A 15,247-nucleotide genomic window follows, 5' to 3' on the forward strand; every position below is an offset into this window, starting at 1 on the left:
ATGGTAAGGCATATTTTGAAAAATAAACTGAACAACCAGTCCCCTTTACTTGACCAAGCTCTAGATCAAAAGAGAACATGGCGAGTTTACTCATGTAATTAAACTGTTATTATATGGAACTACATATGTATGCTTTTCTATCTTTGTTGAGATGTTACTAACTTGAATCTATTCGTTCATCTTATAATCTATTATATTGATGGAAGATGATACCACCTTCCATTTCTAGGGCAGCTTGGAAGGACAGAAACCGATGCTTTGAAGACCAGAACTCAACTGTTTTTTGCCAAATTGAGATGTCCGCAAAGGTTAAATTTGTGTCGTGGCTTTTAGAATAATAATGCTAATTCCTTTGTGGACTCAAACATTCTCTACACTGTTAGAAGGAATCCAAGTCTTTATCCATACATACATATGCACTTTCCTAGTACACAATTTTATTTAGTCTTTGTTTTTTATTGGTAAGAGTAAGAAAATCTTCTTAGTACCGTTTAATGAAAGTTTTCACGTTATTCATCAAAAAGAATCTATGAAACTGATGAATTATGTATTTAGACATTCTTTGTTACTAATGTGTTAACAAAACAAATAAAGCACATTCTTTGTTACAAAAGTAAAAAATTCATATAAAGCACATTTTTTGTATACAGGTATATAATTTGTGGCATATCTGCCTAAAGTTCAAAATTCCATTGTGTTGTTTCTGTGTCGGTATCCAACTCTGTGATGCTGTTATTTAGCTTGTTATTCCGTGTTTCCTGATTCCTGACAGAGATTCACTTTTAAAGGTGAAACCCATCTTTTGGTCAAACACAGCACAAATTGGAAACAAGACCTTCTAACCCATATTTTGGTCAAACACAGCACATATAGGAAACAAGACCTTCTAGGGAAAAATCAATCACTAGATTGTTACCTAGCGATGATTTTCCGTAAAATGATGCATAAAAATATAGCTATAGATAGGATGGTCACAAATATGAAGGAGAAAAAGAGGTCAAGGAAATTGGGTTTTTTCCAAAGTCAAAAGAAGAAATCAAGTATCATAAACTTAAAAAAGACAATACAGTTGCTATTAACTTACCAGCTCCAGTTCAAAATGAGTTTTGTACTTTGTAAAAGTAAATTCTATGAGCACAATAAAAAGATTCAGTGTTATAAAATAATCGAAGATAGCTTTCCTTTTCTAAGTCAAAAGCAATGATTATTGCAACAAGAACTAATCACGAAAATTGGTTATATCTGGGGAAAATATACTTCATTCCGTTGGTATACAAAAAGATGTCACTGTTTGAAACAAGAACTTGGCACCAACAAAGAAAATGAGAGTAAATGTTCCAAGAAATAAGATCTTGAAGCTACATAACCTAAAAAATGCATAATTGTGCATTGGAATCTGTGTCCAATCGTCACAAGCATGTAACAACCAACATCAGTCATTGTCATAGTTATTCGGTCTCTTGCTTTTTCCTGGAAGGGCAGAAAAACTGCACAACCATGATATATAAAAGCTATTCGACATTTGTTCTAAAACTAATCATCAACAGGCTGTTGCCTGTCTCAAACTATTATGAAGTCATGGATAAATGCAAGAGGTAAACCTGAGTGGCATTAGCAGTTGCAACATTGACTGAGTAGCCGGCTGGAGCAAACCATTCGTTTTTCAGATCTCTAGAGATAGAGCTGACCAATCTTACAGAGTTAGAAGTAACCTGCATGACAATTTATGCGCAACTATCTCTGAATACAGATTGTTTAATGTATTCAGCAAGAAATATAAAAGAAGCTTTCCACAGATGGTTAATGACAACGTTATACCCTAAGCAATCAGTGTTCGATTCGATCATTACTCATTATAGTCTACAAAATTACTGCAGAGAGAGAGGTTATGGAAGATTCTGGTTTCTCTATTTTAACTCTCTCAATGAAGCCAAATAGGGACATACTAGCAGTAACAAGGCAATAGCAGTAACTGACAATCTTAAATATGACAGCGCAAAGAATAGTATTTGTTCCAAAAAATCTCCCCTCATCCAACGAGCACATAATAACAAAACAAGATGCATTACAACTTAAGAAGCATGTAATTGATGACACATGTATGAACTTTGACAAAATTTACGCACACAACTGGCGATTAACGTAACAAAAAAGAGATGATACTGAAGGAAGATGCTTCTGAAATAATATTTTCTCATTTCTAACTTTTGTGATCTTAAGATAATATCAATCATAGTGGAAACACTTGATAAATCTTCAAGACTACCAGTTACAGTATGCGCATAACAGACCAGAAAGAGTACCAACAAGAACTAGTGGAAACCAGTGAAGTCTACACTCTAGAGAAGGAAAGAAATAGTTTCACAATGTAACAACAGACATTTTGTATAACCTAGTATCTGTATAGAAAGAAATCATCTTCCTGCAGATGGCTACCTACAATTTACAGATTTTATATCTACTTCTGAGCATTTCATACTTGAAAAATCACACCAAATAACCCAAAAAGAAAGAAGTTGAACATACCAATTCCATAATTTTATAATCCCCAGACAGATCTATATTACCAAATCACAATTTTGATCTAATCATAAATGTGTCTCAATTCATTACCCAGAGGTAGATAAGAATCTTATATGTAAGATTGTTATGAAAACCATAGAGACATGAAAAACGCAACCAGTGGAGGGGGTAGTAGTTGAGAAGTATGGTTTTATGGAATTAGGATGGAGAACTAGAACTATTACAGTTCCATTTGGAAGTAGCATGTGGAGGAGCAAAATGAAGGGGTGGAAGGACTTCAATGGTCATATCTTCTTTAGGGTTGGGGATGGGAGAAGAATTAACTTTTGGAATCACAAGTGGTGCGGGGAAGACTCCTTGAGGATTTCATTCCCTAATTTGTACAGAGTTTCGAACCACAAGGAATTGACAGTCCATTAGATTCAGGGAGCGTGACGGGAAGTACTTTGGGATATGATGTTTAGAAGAAATCTGCAAGACTGGGAGTTGGGAGAGTTTCAAAGGTTAGTGGAGCTACTTTACAAGCAAATCAGACCTCACTTTAATAATGACTCGTGGAGATGAGCGCTAAAAAGTGATGGTTTGTTCACAGTCAAATCTCTCTACCAGAGTTTGTTGGTGAGAGAGGAGACGCACTTTCAACGTTTATCGATATGGATTCCTAGGGCGCCTCGGAAGGTGTGCGTTTTTGCATGGTTGGCAGCGGGAGGAACGATTCTGAAAGCTGAGAATCTGAGGAAGAGAAACATTACTTATGTCAGTAGGTGCTACATGTGCAAATGTTCGGGTGAAGAAGTTGATCATCTATTGGTGCATTATAGAGTGGCATCGGGTTTGTGGAGGGTGGTCCTGAATTACTTGGTGTACGATGGGTGACGCCAGGTACTGTTAGAGATGTGTTGCACAGCTAGGCTGGTAGACATAGTAGAAGACAATAAAAGGCATGGAAGGTTGCTCCGTTGGCTGTTATGTGGGTCGTATGGAGAGAGAAATAGGAGAGCTTTTGAGGGGATTGAAAATGATTTTGTATACTTGAGGAATAGCCTTTTGTCTTTGATTGCTTTTTGGTGCACCCTTGAAATTCCTACTTGTTTAGATGATTGGGTGCCTTTCATAGAGAATCATGTTATGTTGTAGATTCTCTACTTTCTGGTATACCTCTTGTATACGGGAGCTTTTCCCATTTTGTTAATAATACCATTTACCTTATCAAAAAAATGCAAACCAGTGGTGGGATAAGTTATGCTTCCCTCTGTAAGTGTGAAAGAGCCTATACTCTTATTTAATTTCCTCCCTTTCAATTTTGCCATACCAAGTCCATTTAGTTCTTAAAAACAGCTTGCCAATCCTTCTCATTTTGTAGAATCCTTCATCAGTAGTAGTGAATAGCTGATTATTCCATGTTGTCCGCATCCACCCAGTGGCAGAGAGTCAAGGAGATTGATAAAATAAAAAATCTAGTCCTATTCACGTCTCATATTTTTATTCTCTTACAATAACATTGTTCAGAATGACATACACTGAACACTTACAAAAGCACCTGGCTGGTAGATTGATGGATAAAATACTTCTTAGACTCAGAAAATGATCTACTCAGCACAGGGCATACCTGTACAAGCTGGTTGTATATAGCATCATGACAAAACAAGGTCTGGACTTGAGAATTGAAGCCTTCTATCTCAGTTTCTTCCAGCTCATCCTCAAGGTTCATAGCTAAAACACGTGTCTCGCTAATGAAGCTAACAACCAAGAATGTGTCATATGGATCATCAGTAGCTGATCTAAGGGACCACATTCCTTTGATCCCTTGTAGTTCCACAGACGCCTGTAAGTAGCATCGCATATAGATCAAGTTATTGTAGCAATAGGAATACACACAAAAAAATTCACTCAAAAATACTTTAGATGACAAGACCTGTTCATTTATTCCAATTCCATTTCGAACAATACGAAGTGAGCCATCCTTATAGGCTCCAGAGCAAGTCACGACCTGACCTTGACCTTGCCTCTCCAGGTCAACAACACAGAAGTCCACAATTGGTCCCAAATTGACATATCTCTCTAGAACTTCCACATAAGAACCTTTGGCGTCGGGCTGGAGATTGAGCTTTACGAGCTGAACGTGAATTCAAAAATATTAGTGGAACTGCGAAAAATGAAACATGTAATGTGAAGCACCAAAGGAAATAGGCAACCGAAATTTAAAACCTCAAAGTTCCAATGAATCAAAAGCTACTATACAGAGATTTACAAAAAGGGGCTGTAGAAACCAACTTACTGCACCAATATGCACTCATATAAGTAACCTGAGACTCATAACACTTCAATTAAATATTGCAATGCGAATACAGCATCAGATAAAATTCCTATAAGTCAGATCGAGTTATGAAATCATCAACCAATATTTATTACAACTATTGTGACCTCTTAGCAAAGAACCTCCTTCAACTCTATGGTGTTAATTAAACATAAAACTACATCCAGATCAAGATAAATCTATTTCGTTTAGTAAATGTAACACTACAACTTTCACGTTACAATGTTAAACGGTTAATTGTGAGCAAAATGCTTCATCTAAAGTCAAGAGCAATTTGAAACCTATGGCAAGTTAATTTTTTTAATACCCTCTATCTAATGAGATGAATTTAACATTTGTATTACAGTTTAAAAGTAGATTCTATTAGTAAAATCTATAAGCCAATTGCTAGTCAAGTGGGTCATATTTAACCTCAGGTTAATGGTATACAGTCATACATGCAAACTTAGCAGAAAATAAAGCACGGTGGAAGGAATAAATTTTAAAAAAATGCAATCTTTAAAATTCATGCAAGCTTAGTGAAAGATCGAGCACAATGGAAGAAAAATGTCAACACACTCGATATCAACTACTCAGGAATAAGACTTATTGTTGGTACAGTCACATTTGTCCAATATTTGCTAGGATCAGTTATTATCATGTTAGGGGAGTTCTAGGCTAGTAGAAATGTAGAAAGCTTCTAGAGTTAAAAGGACCTAATTCATTTAACATCGGAATGTGAGGTGTATAAATGGAGCAAATTGGACAGTGATGATTTAGGTAGCCAACTCCAACTAGCTTGGGATTGAGGCTTAGTTGTTGTATAATGATACTTAACTCACTAAGCACAAATTATTATGGAATTCAGATAAAACGTGCATAGCAAAAGGTACATATTCCTTTTCAATCCACAAGATGAAACAAGCAATGGCACATAGGTATCAAATTTCACATTAGTTTAAACTTTGTACCTGTGAATCTCCATAGCTTGACCCAATGAAGACAAAAGCATTGTCTAGGTATGATATGGTTGATGCAATAGAAGTTTCTCCCAGTAGCTCAATTTTGAGTCCGTTAACTCTGGGAAGTAAGATTAAATCTGCGTTAAAAATTTTATTCCCAGCAACTAGGCAAAGATACAAGACAGCATTTTGGTCCCAGCAATTCAGCAAAAGAACAAAAGACGTAGTCCAAAAATGCTGACTCACTTTTCCTTTTCATGAGTGATTACAAGTAGGTGAAGAAGCCCATTATGATCCCCAAGCAAATATCGAGAACCATCAGCATCAACCCGCCCATATGCTCTTGTGATAGACTTGAAAGGATAAATAAAGCATTGTGTGAGACAATATCTCATTCATATATTTAATTAACAGCTTCTGTGATAACGATTAGGTAAAACCTTTTAAAGGGCTTATTCGGTCGAAAAGGCTGGGGGTGGTTGTACACAAAACAAAGAAAATTAGTAAGTTATACATATGCTTACAGGTCTAATTGGGATAGCCTTAAAAGCTGAAGCGCTACAGTAAACTATGGTTTCTTCTCCAATAATCAGTACACCACACAGTGGCGGAGGTACTGGTATTAGCAAAGAAGCTCCATTATCGAGATTATTCTGAGCCCATGGCCCTTCAATAAAATCTTTATCCTTCAACGACACCTCATATGTTTTGACATGTCGGGCGTCCTTGTTATCCTGCCAATCAAATGTAAAGGTCCAGGACTAGCATCAGAATGAAGTAATTTAAACACAGAAAGAAGACACCACCATGGCAGTTGTGCAAATTTGGTGGTTCAAACTCCCTCCCCCTCCATATCTTGGTTTTTAAAAAAGAAAGTGCACAACGTCATTCTATAACCAAGTGCTAACAACAAATCCAAGACTTAAAGGGGCCAATCAAATTCCCATGATGAAATGAACAAAAGTTTTTACCATAATTACAAAATGAAAATGGTAAATTAAGCATTATGGCTCTAAATCATTTTTAAAATCACAGACCTGATATAGAACAACAATTGTAGGCTTTGGGCAACCATATAAGAATTTAATATCCAAAACTTGAAGCTCCTCAAGCCTGGAAAAACCACAAAATAATTAACTATCCGTCAAAGAAGAATAGCTCCCATGAGTAACAACTTGATCCCTGGTGAAACGGTCAGACCTACTATTCAGCAATTCTCCTACATAAAGTGTACGATACAATTCTTAGGAGCATAATTCAGATAAATGATCACTACCAAAAGACATGTTGGTAGGTTGATACACTAAATGAGGTCACACCAGGTGTATTTACAGCTTTGCCGAGACCAACCAGAGGAAATGATACAATAGAGAAAGAACTTCAGTTTCTTAGTTAGGAAAACTTAAAGAAAGAGAACTCAAAGTGCAGTAATAAATATTCAAAAATGAAAGCAGCAGTCCAGAAATCCTAGAAACTTTACATCTACAGCTTCAATTTAAATAAGGTTACAGGAAACAAACATAAAAAGGTGAAACAAATGAATTTGGAATGCCATCACATACAGAAAGGAAGATTGCTATGAATTGATCTGCTAAAGGACAACAAACAATTTCCCTTTCCTTTCCCCTCCCTCTATATATTAAAAAGAATTTAACAAAAAGGATAACAAGCAATTGGTTTCTACAAGTTCGCTTCCTGAATTTATGACCTGGATCTTTTTATAACTAAGGTACTTGCTAGCTCCCACCAGCGCAAGTACTAGGCTACGACACGATAACCCTGCCGAACAAGGCTAAGGCCGATAGGAAGATATCACCTATTTTTTGTCTCTTCTGGAATTTGAATCCTCGTCTCCTATGGCTTTACCACTCATTGACCGCTTGGCCATACCCTTGAGTGTGGTCCTTACTAGGATTGTTGATTTTAAGAATGATGTCACTATTATTCTTTTTCTTTGTTTGCTCCTACAGATACAGCATCCATGCACCCTCATATCAATCCCACAGGCCTCATCCATTATAATTTAATGACAGAAAGGAGCATTTAGCAATGAGGCAGGCACACATGAGTAGGTAAAATGGTCCGGCTCAAGAAAAGTAAACTGACTCGAGGGCTAGAGAATATTTAGCAAAAGTAGAGGACGTTACTTAATTTAAGGAGAAAATTGTAGATAAGTTAGCTTCACAATCTTGTAAAGGTAGATCTGAGGATACCTGATGTTAAAGGCTTCCTTCAGTTGGCCTTTGTTATCAAATGGAATAACCTGTTGACAGTGAAGTCCAAGTGAATCTTTTGCAAACATAAAGATACCACCACAGAAGCTAATCCAGCAAATATTACACGTCTTATAATGACAATACCTTAAATAGTCCATCATAAAGATGCAACCCGATCAATCTGCAGTCTGGGTCGATTATACCAATCTACCAAAAGAAAGAAATAGGGTAAACGGCAAATATAAAAAAGGGTATTGACTCATTGACCAAATGAGAAATCAAAAGATATATAATACCAGTTTGATCCTCTAAATTATAATAATATTTAAGGGCATTTCGAAATATAATACCTGACCGTTATCGGTGGGACGGCCTATTCGATCTGAGACATCTCCCATTGCTCTACAAAAAGAACACCAAAAGAAGGGAAGTCTTTGAATTTGAGAAACAAAATATATCCACACACTAAAAAAGATATAGAGCGCACGCAGACCTTACCCCTACCTTGTGAAGGTAGAGACATATTCTTGAAATAAAAATTAGATAAACATACTGCTGCGAGTAATGAAATAAAAATGAAAGAAAAGAAGACCTTCAGCAACTAGCAAAACCATAAGGCATATAAAAGCTAGACCAACTCCTGGAATTAAGTAGCAAGAATGTTTTGTGAAAAAACAATGACATTTTTTTGGCTAACTTATGAAGGAGTTTCCACAGAGACCAAACAAACTGTCAAGGCTTCTATAAAATGGTCATAAAGATGAAGTACACTGCACCATGATTCATGTATGTCAAGAGGACATATTCTTTTGATAAGTAGGAGGATATAGTTCTATATACACATGCTTTCAATGGGGAGTTGGAAATCTAACTGCAATGGATTGTCAAATTTTATTTTTATGAAAAAACTTTTATATATTTAAAGCATTTTAACCCACCAGAAAGAAACACAATTTTGCAGACTAACCTTGTGATAACTTCAGATGCCTCAGCATCCCATTGAAGGACACAGAATTTATATCGCTCCGTCGCAATGAAGAGAAAATCTTGTGTTTCACCCTGCCAGGATACCCAGGGAACACAGAAAACTGACATATGGCTAAAAGAAACTTTTTCCTTGTGTCCAATATATTTTGAAGGATAAAAATGAGCTACACAATAAAAAGATGTCAACTCACGTGGGGACGGAAAAGCTCGAGTGTCGCGATTCTCCCATATATTGGCACATCTAACATAGGCTGCAGACGAATACACTAAACTGAACTTAGATTTTGCAATATTCTAGAACCAAAGACACATCACATTTATAGACAAAGAATATGATCTAATCAAAGCTTGGGACAGAAATAAGAGTCGCTAATTCTTACACTTACCAGAAAAAAGAAAAGAAATATAAAACGGTTAGCAAAAATACAGGTGAACTAAAGATTGCGACAAGAGAAAAGGAGAGAAAAAAATCTTATAATACAAAAGGCTCTTTAGGACTTTAGGCTACTAGAAATAAGGATTAAATAAATAGATTATCTAAATACCAAGTTTCCTAGTATGACACTATAAAAACTAATATAAAATCTAGAACATGGTACCAAGTTGCATTAATCAATGTGATTCTTTGAGTTAACAAAGAATCAACTGACCAACATCAAGATCTTGAAGCGGAAACAATGATTAGACGGCCTGATTTCAAGACATGAACATATCTGGAGCTGTAGAACTCAATAATCAAGTGATTCAATAACAAGGTGAAAAATGAGATTCTGCATTACCAAATTTACTTAATCAAAACAAGAAAATACCAACTTCAGAACGACTTAAAATGCGATCTGGTTCTGAAGGGAAAAATGGGCAAATTTACAAATGGGATGGGTATTATTTGAAGAATCTTAACATAGAAGTTCCAAATGTCACCACTTATAATCAATTAACATGATAAAGAGGCACCACATTCAATTGAGAATAAAGATGAAAACTATCACCATCTTACTCGGAACAAAAGCGAGGATAAAGAAGAAGAAATAAAGTAAATTGCACATGGTTGTTGTAGCAAAATACATGAACTAAGTTCTCTTGTTTGGCGATCACAATTCCTATTCTAAAATGAAAGTAAAATCTTCGTTCTACGGGAAAAATATAATTAAAGTAAAAACCTACCAAGAAAAGGAAACAAGAAATCCTTTCCAGGAAAGGAACAATAAACCAACTTATTAAGGAACAAGACACTAGAAGTTTTATTTTTGGAAGGAAATAAGATGTCATATTCTCAGAAGGAATCTACACTTGAGCTTCTTGGGCCTCTTGGGCTCCTTAAAAGCAAGTCCACATGTTTGATCTTGGGTTATAAACTTGACCTTGACCAAAATTCATAAAACTCATCCTCGAGTATAAAAGTTCCACAAATGGCACAAGATTAACGACACTCATGATTGAAGACACCCAATTCACCGGGCTCCAAGTTGCATTTCTCTAACTTCTAATAGAGCTTCTTCATGATGAAAGTAATTTTAGCATGTGGCGGTACTACAACTCACTTTTATAGTTGTAACTAATTTTTTCCGAGGAATCCTCCTAAAGTGACTATCAAACTTCAAGCCAATCTAAAGTTATCCCTATTGGAACCTTATGAAGCTTAACGATCTCCATGTTCAACGGTAACCTGGGAGCATACATGAAAAACCTTTAAATTAAGCATGGATCAAGGAATATCTTCTTAAGAAGATCAACAACAATATTTGTAGTCACATATTTAAAACATATTGTAGCCACTGATTGTAATATTGTAGAGAGTTCTCTTGTCCACACATTCTTGCCAAGATCCATTCTTTTAAGGCACTAAACAGTTTAACACTACTCTCCCATGTTGGCTACTATACCTCTTGTCCTTGCAACTCTTCATTGAAATCCGGAATTACATAGCTTGCTACCTTGTAAAAATGCAGTCGAGAATCAATCAATATTATGTAGAATCTCATGCATGGGTGGATGCTCATGTGCACCCACTTAGAAAATCACATCATCAAACCTTAGGTAACTTCTCAACTTGTGGATTTAACACATGCTCCTTTTTTGCATTTCCATTGCCCAATTATTTGTGATTGGGTCATTAAGAAATCATGCATAAATTGGCTCAAGTTAGTAAGTTCTTTTGCATGCAATGATGTCAAAACTAATATTTTTCATAAATAAATACTCCCTCCATTCTAATTTATATGACACACTTTCTTTATTAGTTTGTTCAAAAAGAACAATACATTTCTACATTTGAAATCAATTTAACTTTAAACTTTTCATTTTACCCATCTTCTTCTTCCATCATCAACCATCAGCAGATATGTTGCTTTCTTTTCTTTTCTCTTCTTCTTCTCCTTTCCTCTTCTACTTTCTTCTTCTTCTATTTCAGCTCTGGTCGACTTCACGTCTTCACCATTGCTTTCTTCTTTTTTCTTTTTCTTCTTCTTTCTTCAGTGATCAGCTCTTTCTTCTGTTTTTCTTCTTCTTTCTTTGCTCTGCTTTTCTTCTTCTTTCTTTCTTTCTTTGCTCTGTTTCTTGACCAGAGCTTTATTTTCTATTTTGGGTTCTGTTTTTCGAGATTCGACCAGAGGCAGAGCAAAGGGCCAGAGGCAGTAGGCCTTTTTTTTTGTTCTGATTTGTTGCTCTGTTTTTTTTAATTATAAACTTATAGTTATATGTATATAATATTTTATGTTTTTGTAAAAATTGTCGCTTCACATCAAAAAGGCGAGCGCTTCGCTGCGTGCCTCTCTCTTCAGTGAAGCGGGCCCTCGTCGCTCTTTGTCGCCGCACGCTATCCAAAACATTGCTTCATCTTCTTGCCTCCCAGCATCCTTTTTTAATTCCAGGAGTAGATTATCAAGCATGCTCTAACACCAAATTTATGTGATTCTTTCGGCTAAAAAAATCAACCATGATCAAGATCTTGAATTGGAAACAAAGGTTGGGATAGTATGATGAAACAAGCGTATCTCAAGCTAAAAGACTCGAAATCATTCAAAACAAAGTAAGATGAGATTATAAACTATGAGATTAACTAATTACTCGTCAGAAACAAGCAAAAACTTGAGAACAGCTTGAAACATGAGATGGTTTTGCATGGTCAAATAGACAAACTTGCAAATGTGATGGGTGTTTATCTAACAGGTCACCATTTGAAATCAACTAACATGGTAAAAGAACACCACATGGAACACAATTTAGAATTGAAACCTCATAAGTGCACAAAATAATAATAACTATTAAGGCGAAAAAAATCATGCAAAATCATTTACTGCATCTTGAAAATCTCTCACGTACATTTCCTTTCTCTCAAGCATTCACTGATAGATGGATGGGCCGCATTCATCCTCTAATCTTCTTTTTTCCTTCTAAAGCCTAGTTTAACATCATGTCCTTGCATGTAGCTAGCATTACTCACTTAATCCAAACTGATCCAATATTTTCTATCGTAATTGAGTAGCCAAAGTAGTCAACATTTTCTTTCAGTAATTGTACACGTTAAACCAAATTTTTAAATGAAAGAATGGGTCCCTTTGATGCTAGCCAAGTGGGGGGAATACATACCTTTCTGAAGGCTCTAACGTGTCCCTTGGTAGTCTATGGGGGAAAGACTACATCTAGAAATTCAACTTTCTTCTCATTCCAATGCTAAGCAGCTTTGTTTGATGATACGACGTTTTGCTCGTAGTAATTTCATGAGTTACTGAAACTAGTTTTTCCTAAATCTCAATCTCAAACAATTTCACAGTCTTGTAGCTTGAGTACTTGAGCAATTGTCATAGCTTCTTGGCTTCATATGCTAAAGACCACGAGAAGGCATTGGTGAGGGTGTTTTCTCCGCAATACCTACACTTCCATATATTAATCATGTTTCCATCTCACTTTAAACATGATTTTGCACAAAATTCTTCCAACCCTCCATAGTATTTCTCCATACTCGGCAGCAACAAGGCAATGAGATGGTTCACTCATCCAACCCCCTCAACCCAATCCTCTTGGAAACCTTCTTATTCAGCTACTACTCTCCAAAAACTTCGCACCTCATTGTCAAATCCACTTAGCCATTTTAATAAGTGTGCTTTGCTAAAGACTCTAAAATCCTTCACATTGAGGCCTTCATACTGTATTGCAGATATGACCACTTTCCAATTCGCCAAGTGAAACTATTTTGTCTCATCCTTAGTATCGCACAAAAGTTTCCTCTCAAAATCGACTTCCAAAAACACTAACAAACGCATTCATTGACATGCAAGATGTCGAAATACTAAACATGCTCTTGATTAATACCTCCTTGCTTCCTTTAAACAAATATTTCTATTGTCGTCACAACTTTTTCTACACATTTTCAATCACGGATATCATAGTGAGCAATCTTTTACATGACATTCTTAGTGGTAAGTCATAAGAAATGTCCACCTAGTAATTGACCACTAGTGCTAGAAAACCATGCCAAATATATAATTTTCATAAAGCATATTTACGCAGGAGTCTCAGTGTGGTAAGTGGTAACCACAAAAGAGATACACAATTTCCTATAACTGTGAGTTTACACTAAAAATCTAGAACCTGTACATGATTACCCTAAGAATGTTCTAAACAAAAATATGCTAAATGAGATTCCAAAGCCAATCGACAAGTGATGTCGTACTAATTGAAAACAATAGCGAGATCATTATCAATCAAAACTTGGAACTATGGTGAGGCACCAAAAATAGTAAGCAGTGGCAATATACACAAACACTGAAAGTTTAGCTTCAATAAGACGAATGGTTGTGTGATGACACTGGACATTGTAGCACCGAAATGCAAATATTTAAGATATTTAAGCTCAATCTTTCAACAGAATTGTATGATAGATTAAGATGTAACAATATAGACTTAAATAGTATATGCAACTTGAAGGCATATACTCTTCTGGATTTAACCATTCAATTAGGCTAATCGCAATTCACCTTTTCTTAAATTTAAATGACCCAAAGCTCACTTATTTCCTGATTAAAACAAGGGATATTACACTGAGGATACTGCAAGTGTTCAAGTCATCCAATGTACCAACTGATTTTCTTTTCAACTGTTAGAACAACTATTTATATCATTTTTCTGAAAAAAGAACTGTTGATGTCATTCTTTCTTCTTTCTTTCCCCAAACCCAAAGAGTACACTAGAATTAACCTTCCATTACTAACTTGCTAAGCTCCAATTTAAAACAGACATCAGAATTGGATAAATTATGCCCAAAATATGAGTAATTGCTTCAAAAACATAGAGACATGTCAGCCAAAACAAGAAGGAAAACTTGTTCACCTGTAAACCTTGGGGAGTGAGTAAATGAATCTCGATTCGAGTACATTTCCTAATAAAAACCAAAATTGAGAAAAAGAATTAACAAATTAGTAGCCAATTTTCACACAAAAAAATGAATAAATTAAGAAAAGAATACAAAAAAGAAAACACTATGTATTTAATTATCAAAGCCGACTAACTAGGGATTGTAAAACCCAAAAATAGTGAACTCAGAAATGCAAATTAACAATGGGCCGACCCACCAGGAAAACCCCAATAGTTGAGCACAGTAGTAGGTATTATTCACTAGAAAAAAAGTAATCTACAAATAAAACAAGGCAAAATTCACAAACAACTATAGCAAATAGGAAAAAAAAAGGGAAAATAGGAAAGCTAGGGCATACGTACGCAATGATAAGATTGAGCTCGTGAGGAGCGGTGAAATTGCCAACACAGGAATGTGTAGCGTTCGTTGGCTTGTGAGCCGTAACCACATAGTTCCATATACTCATCTTGTTAACTTCTTCTCCTCTAGATACCGCAATCCCGCGCTACGCGTACGAACCCTAAGACCCTTTTTGTTTCTCTCTATATATATAATGTATAGGACAGTCGTGAGTTCAATCAGTTGAAAATAGTGAGTCTTGAAAGGGGGGGAACGAGACACTGCATTTATATATCGACGGTGAACTTTGTGAAGAGAAACATCCGGCCTCTGGACAGATTGTACACCGAAGACCAATACGGTGTCGTTATTAAATAAAATAGGCAACATAAAATGAACACTTTGGGCTTTCTAGGGCTCCCGCCACAAAAATCAGACACGGAGTGAGGATTTAAAGTTTATGGGTTCCGAACCTGCTACCGAACTCATAACTCATTTAGTCATTGGATTCGCAGTTAAATATTTATATATGTTAGTAAATTTTCTAATACAAAACAGGATCTAAGCAAAA

General features: G+C 35.8%; 1 protein-coding gene across 2 annotated transcripts in view; it reads right to left on the minus strand.

Annotated features, from left to right (window-relative positions):
- LOC109218520 (DNA damage-binding protein 1) overlaps positions 1 to 15,016 on the minus strand; it is a 20,175-nt gene extending 5,159 nt beyond the window's left edge. The window contains exons 1-14 of one of the 2 annotated variants that reach the window (XM_019382888.1): positions 14,700 to 15,016; positions 14,313 to 14,361; positions 9,176 to 9,235; positions 8,965 to 9,056; positions 8,348 to 8,399; positions 8,142 to 8,204; positions 7,995 to 8,044; positions 6,819 to 6,894; positions 6,306 to 6,515; positions 6,028 to 6,134; positions 5,791 to 5,899; positions 4,439 to 4,639; positions 4,133 to 4,348; positions 1,602 to 1,712 (exon numbers count right to left, since the gene is read on the minus strand). In XM_019382888.1, the coding sequence (XP_019238433.1) occupies positions 1,602 to 1,712; positions 4,133 to 4,348; positions 4,439 to 4,639; positions 5,791 to 5,899; positions 6,028 to 6,134; positions 6,306 to 6,515; positions 6,819 to 6,894; positions 7,995 to 8,044; positions 8,142 to 8,204; positions 8,348 to 8,399; positions 8,965 to 9,056; positions 9,176 to 9,235; positions 14,313 to 14,361; positions 14,700 to 14,803 (1,500 nt within the window). In that variant the 5' untranslated portion in view covers positions 14,804 to 15,016. Of the gene's footprint in view, positions 1 to 1,601; positions 1,713 to 4,132; positions 4,349 to 4,438; positions 4,640 to 5,790; positions 5,900 to 6,027; positions 6,135 to 6,305; positions 6,516 to 6,818; positions 6,895 to 7,994; positions 8,045 to 8,141; positions 8,205 to 8,347; positions 8,400 to 8,964; positions 9,057 to 9,175; positions 9,251 to 14,312; positions 14,362 to 14,699 lie in introns of both variants that reach the window. The other variant, XM_019382887.1, reaches the window with a different exon arrangement.
- Positions 15,017 to 15,247: the final 231 nt, after the last annotated feature.

Source organism: Nicotiana attenuata, unplaced genomic scaffold, assembly GCF_001879085.1.
Source record: "Nicotiana attenuata strain UT unplaced genomic scaffold, NIATTr2, whole genome shotgun sequence".
Lineage (NCBI taxonomy): Eukaryota > Viridiplantae > Streptophyta > Magnoliopsida > Solanales > Solanaceae > Nicotiana > Nicotiana attenuata.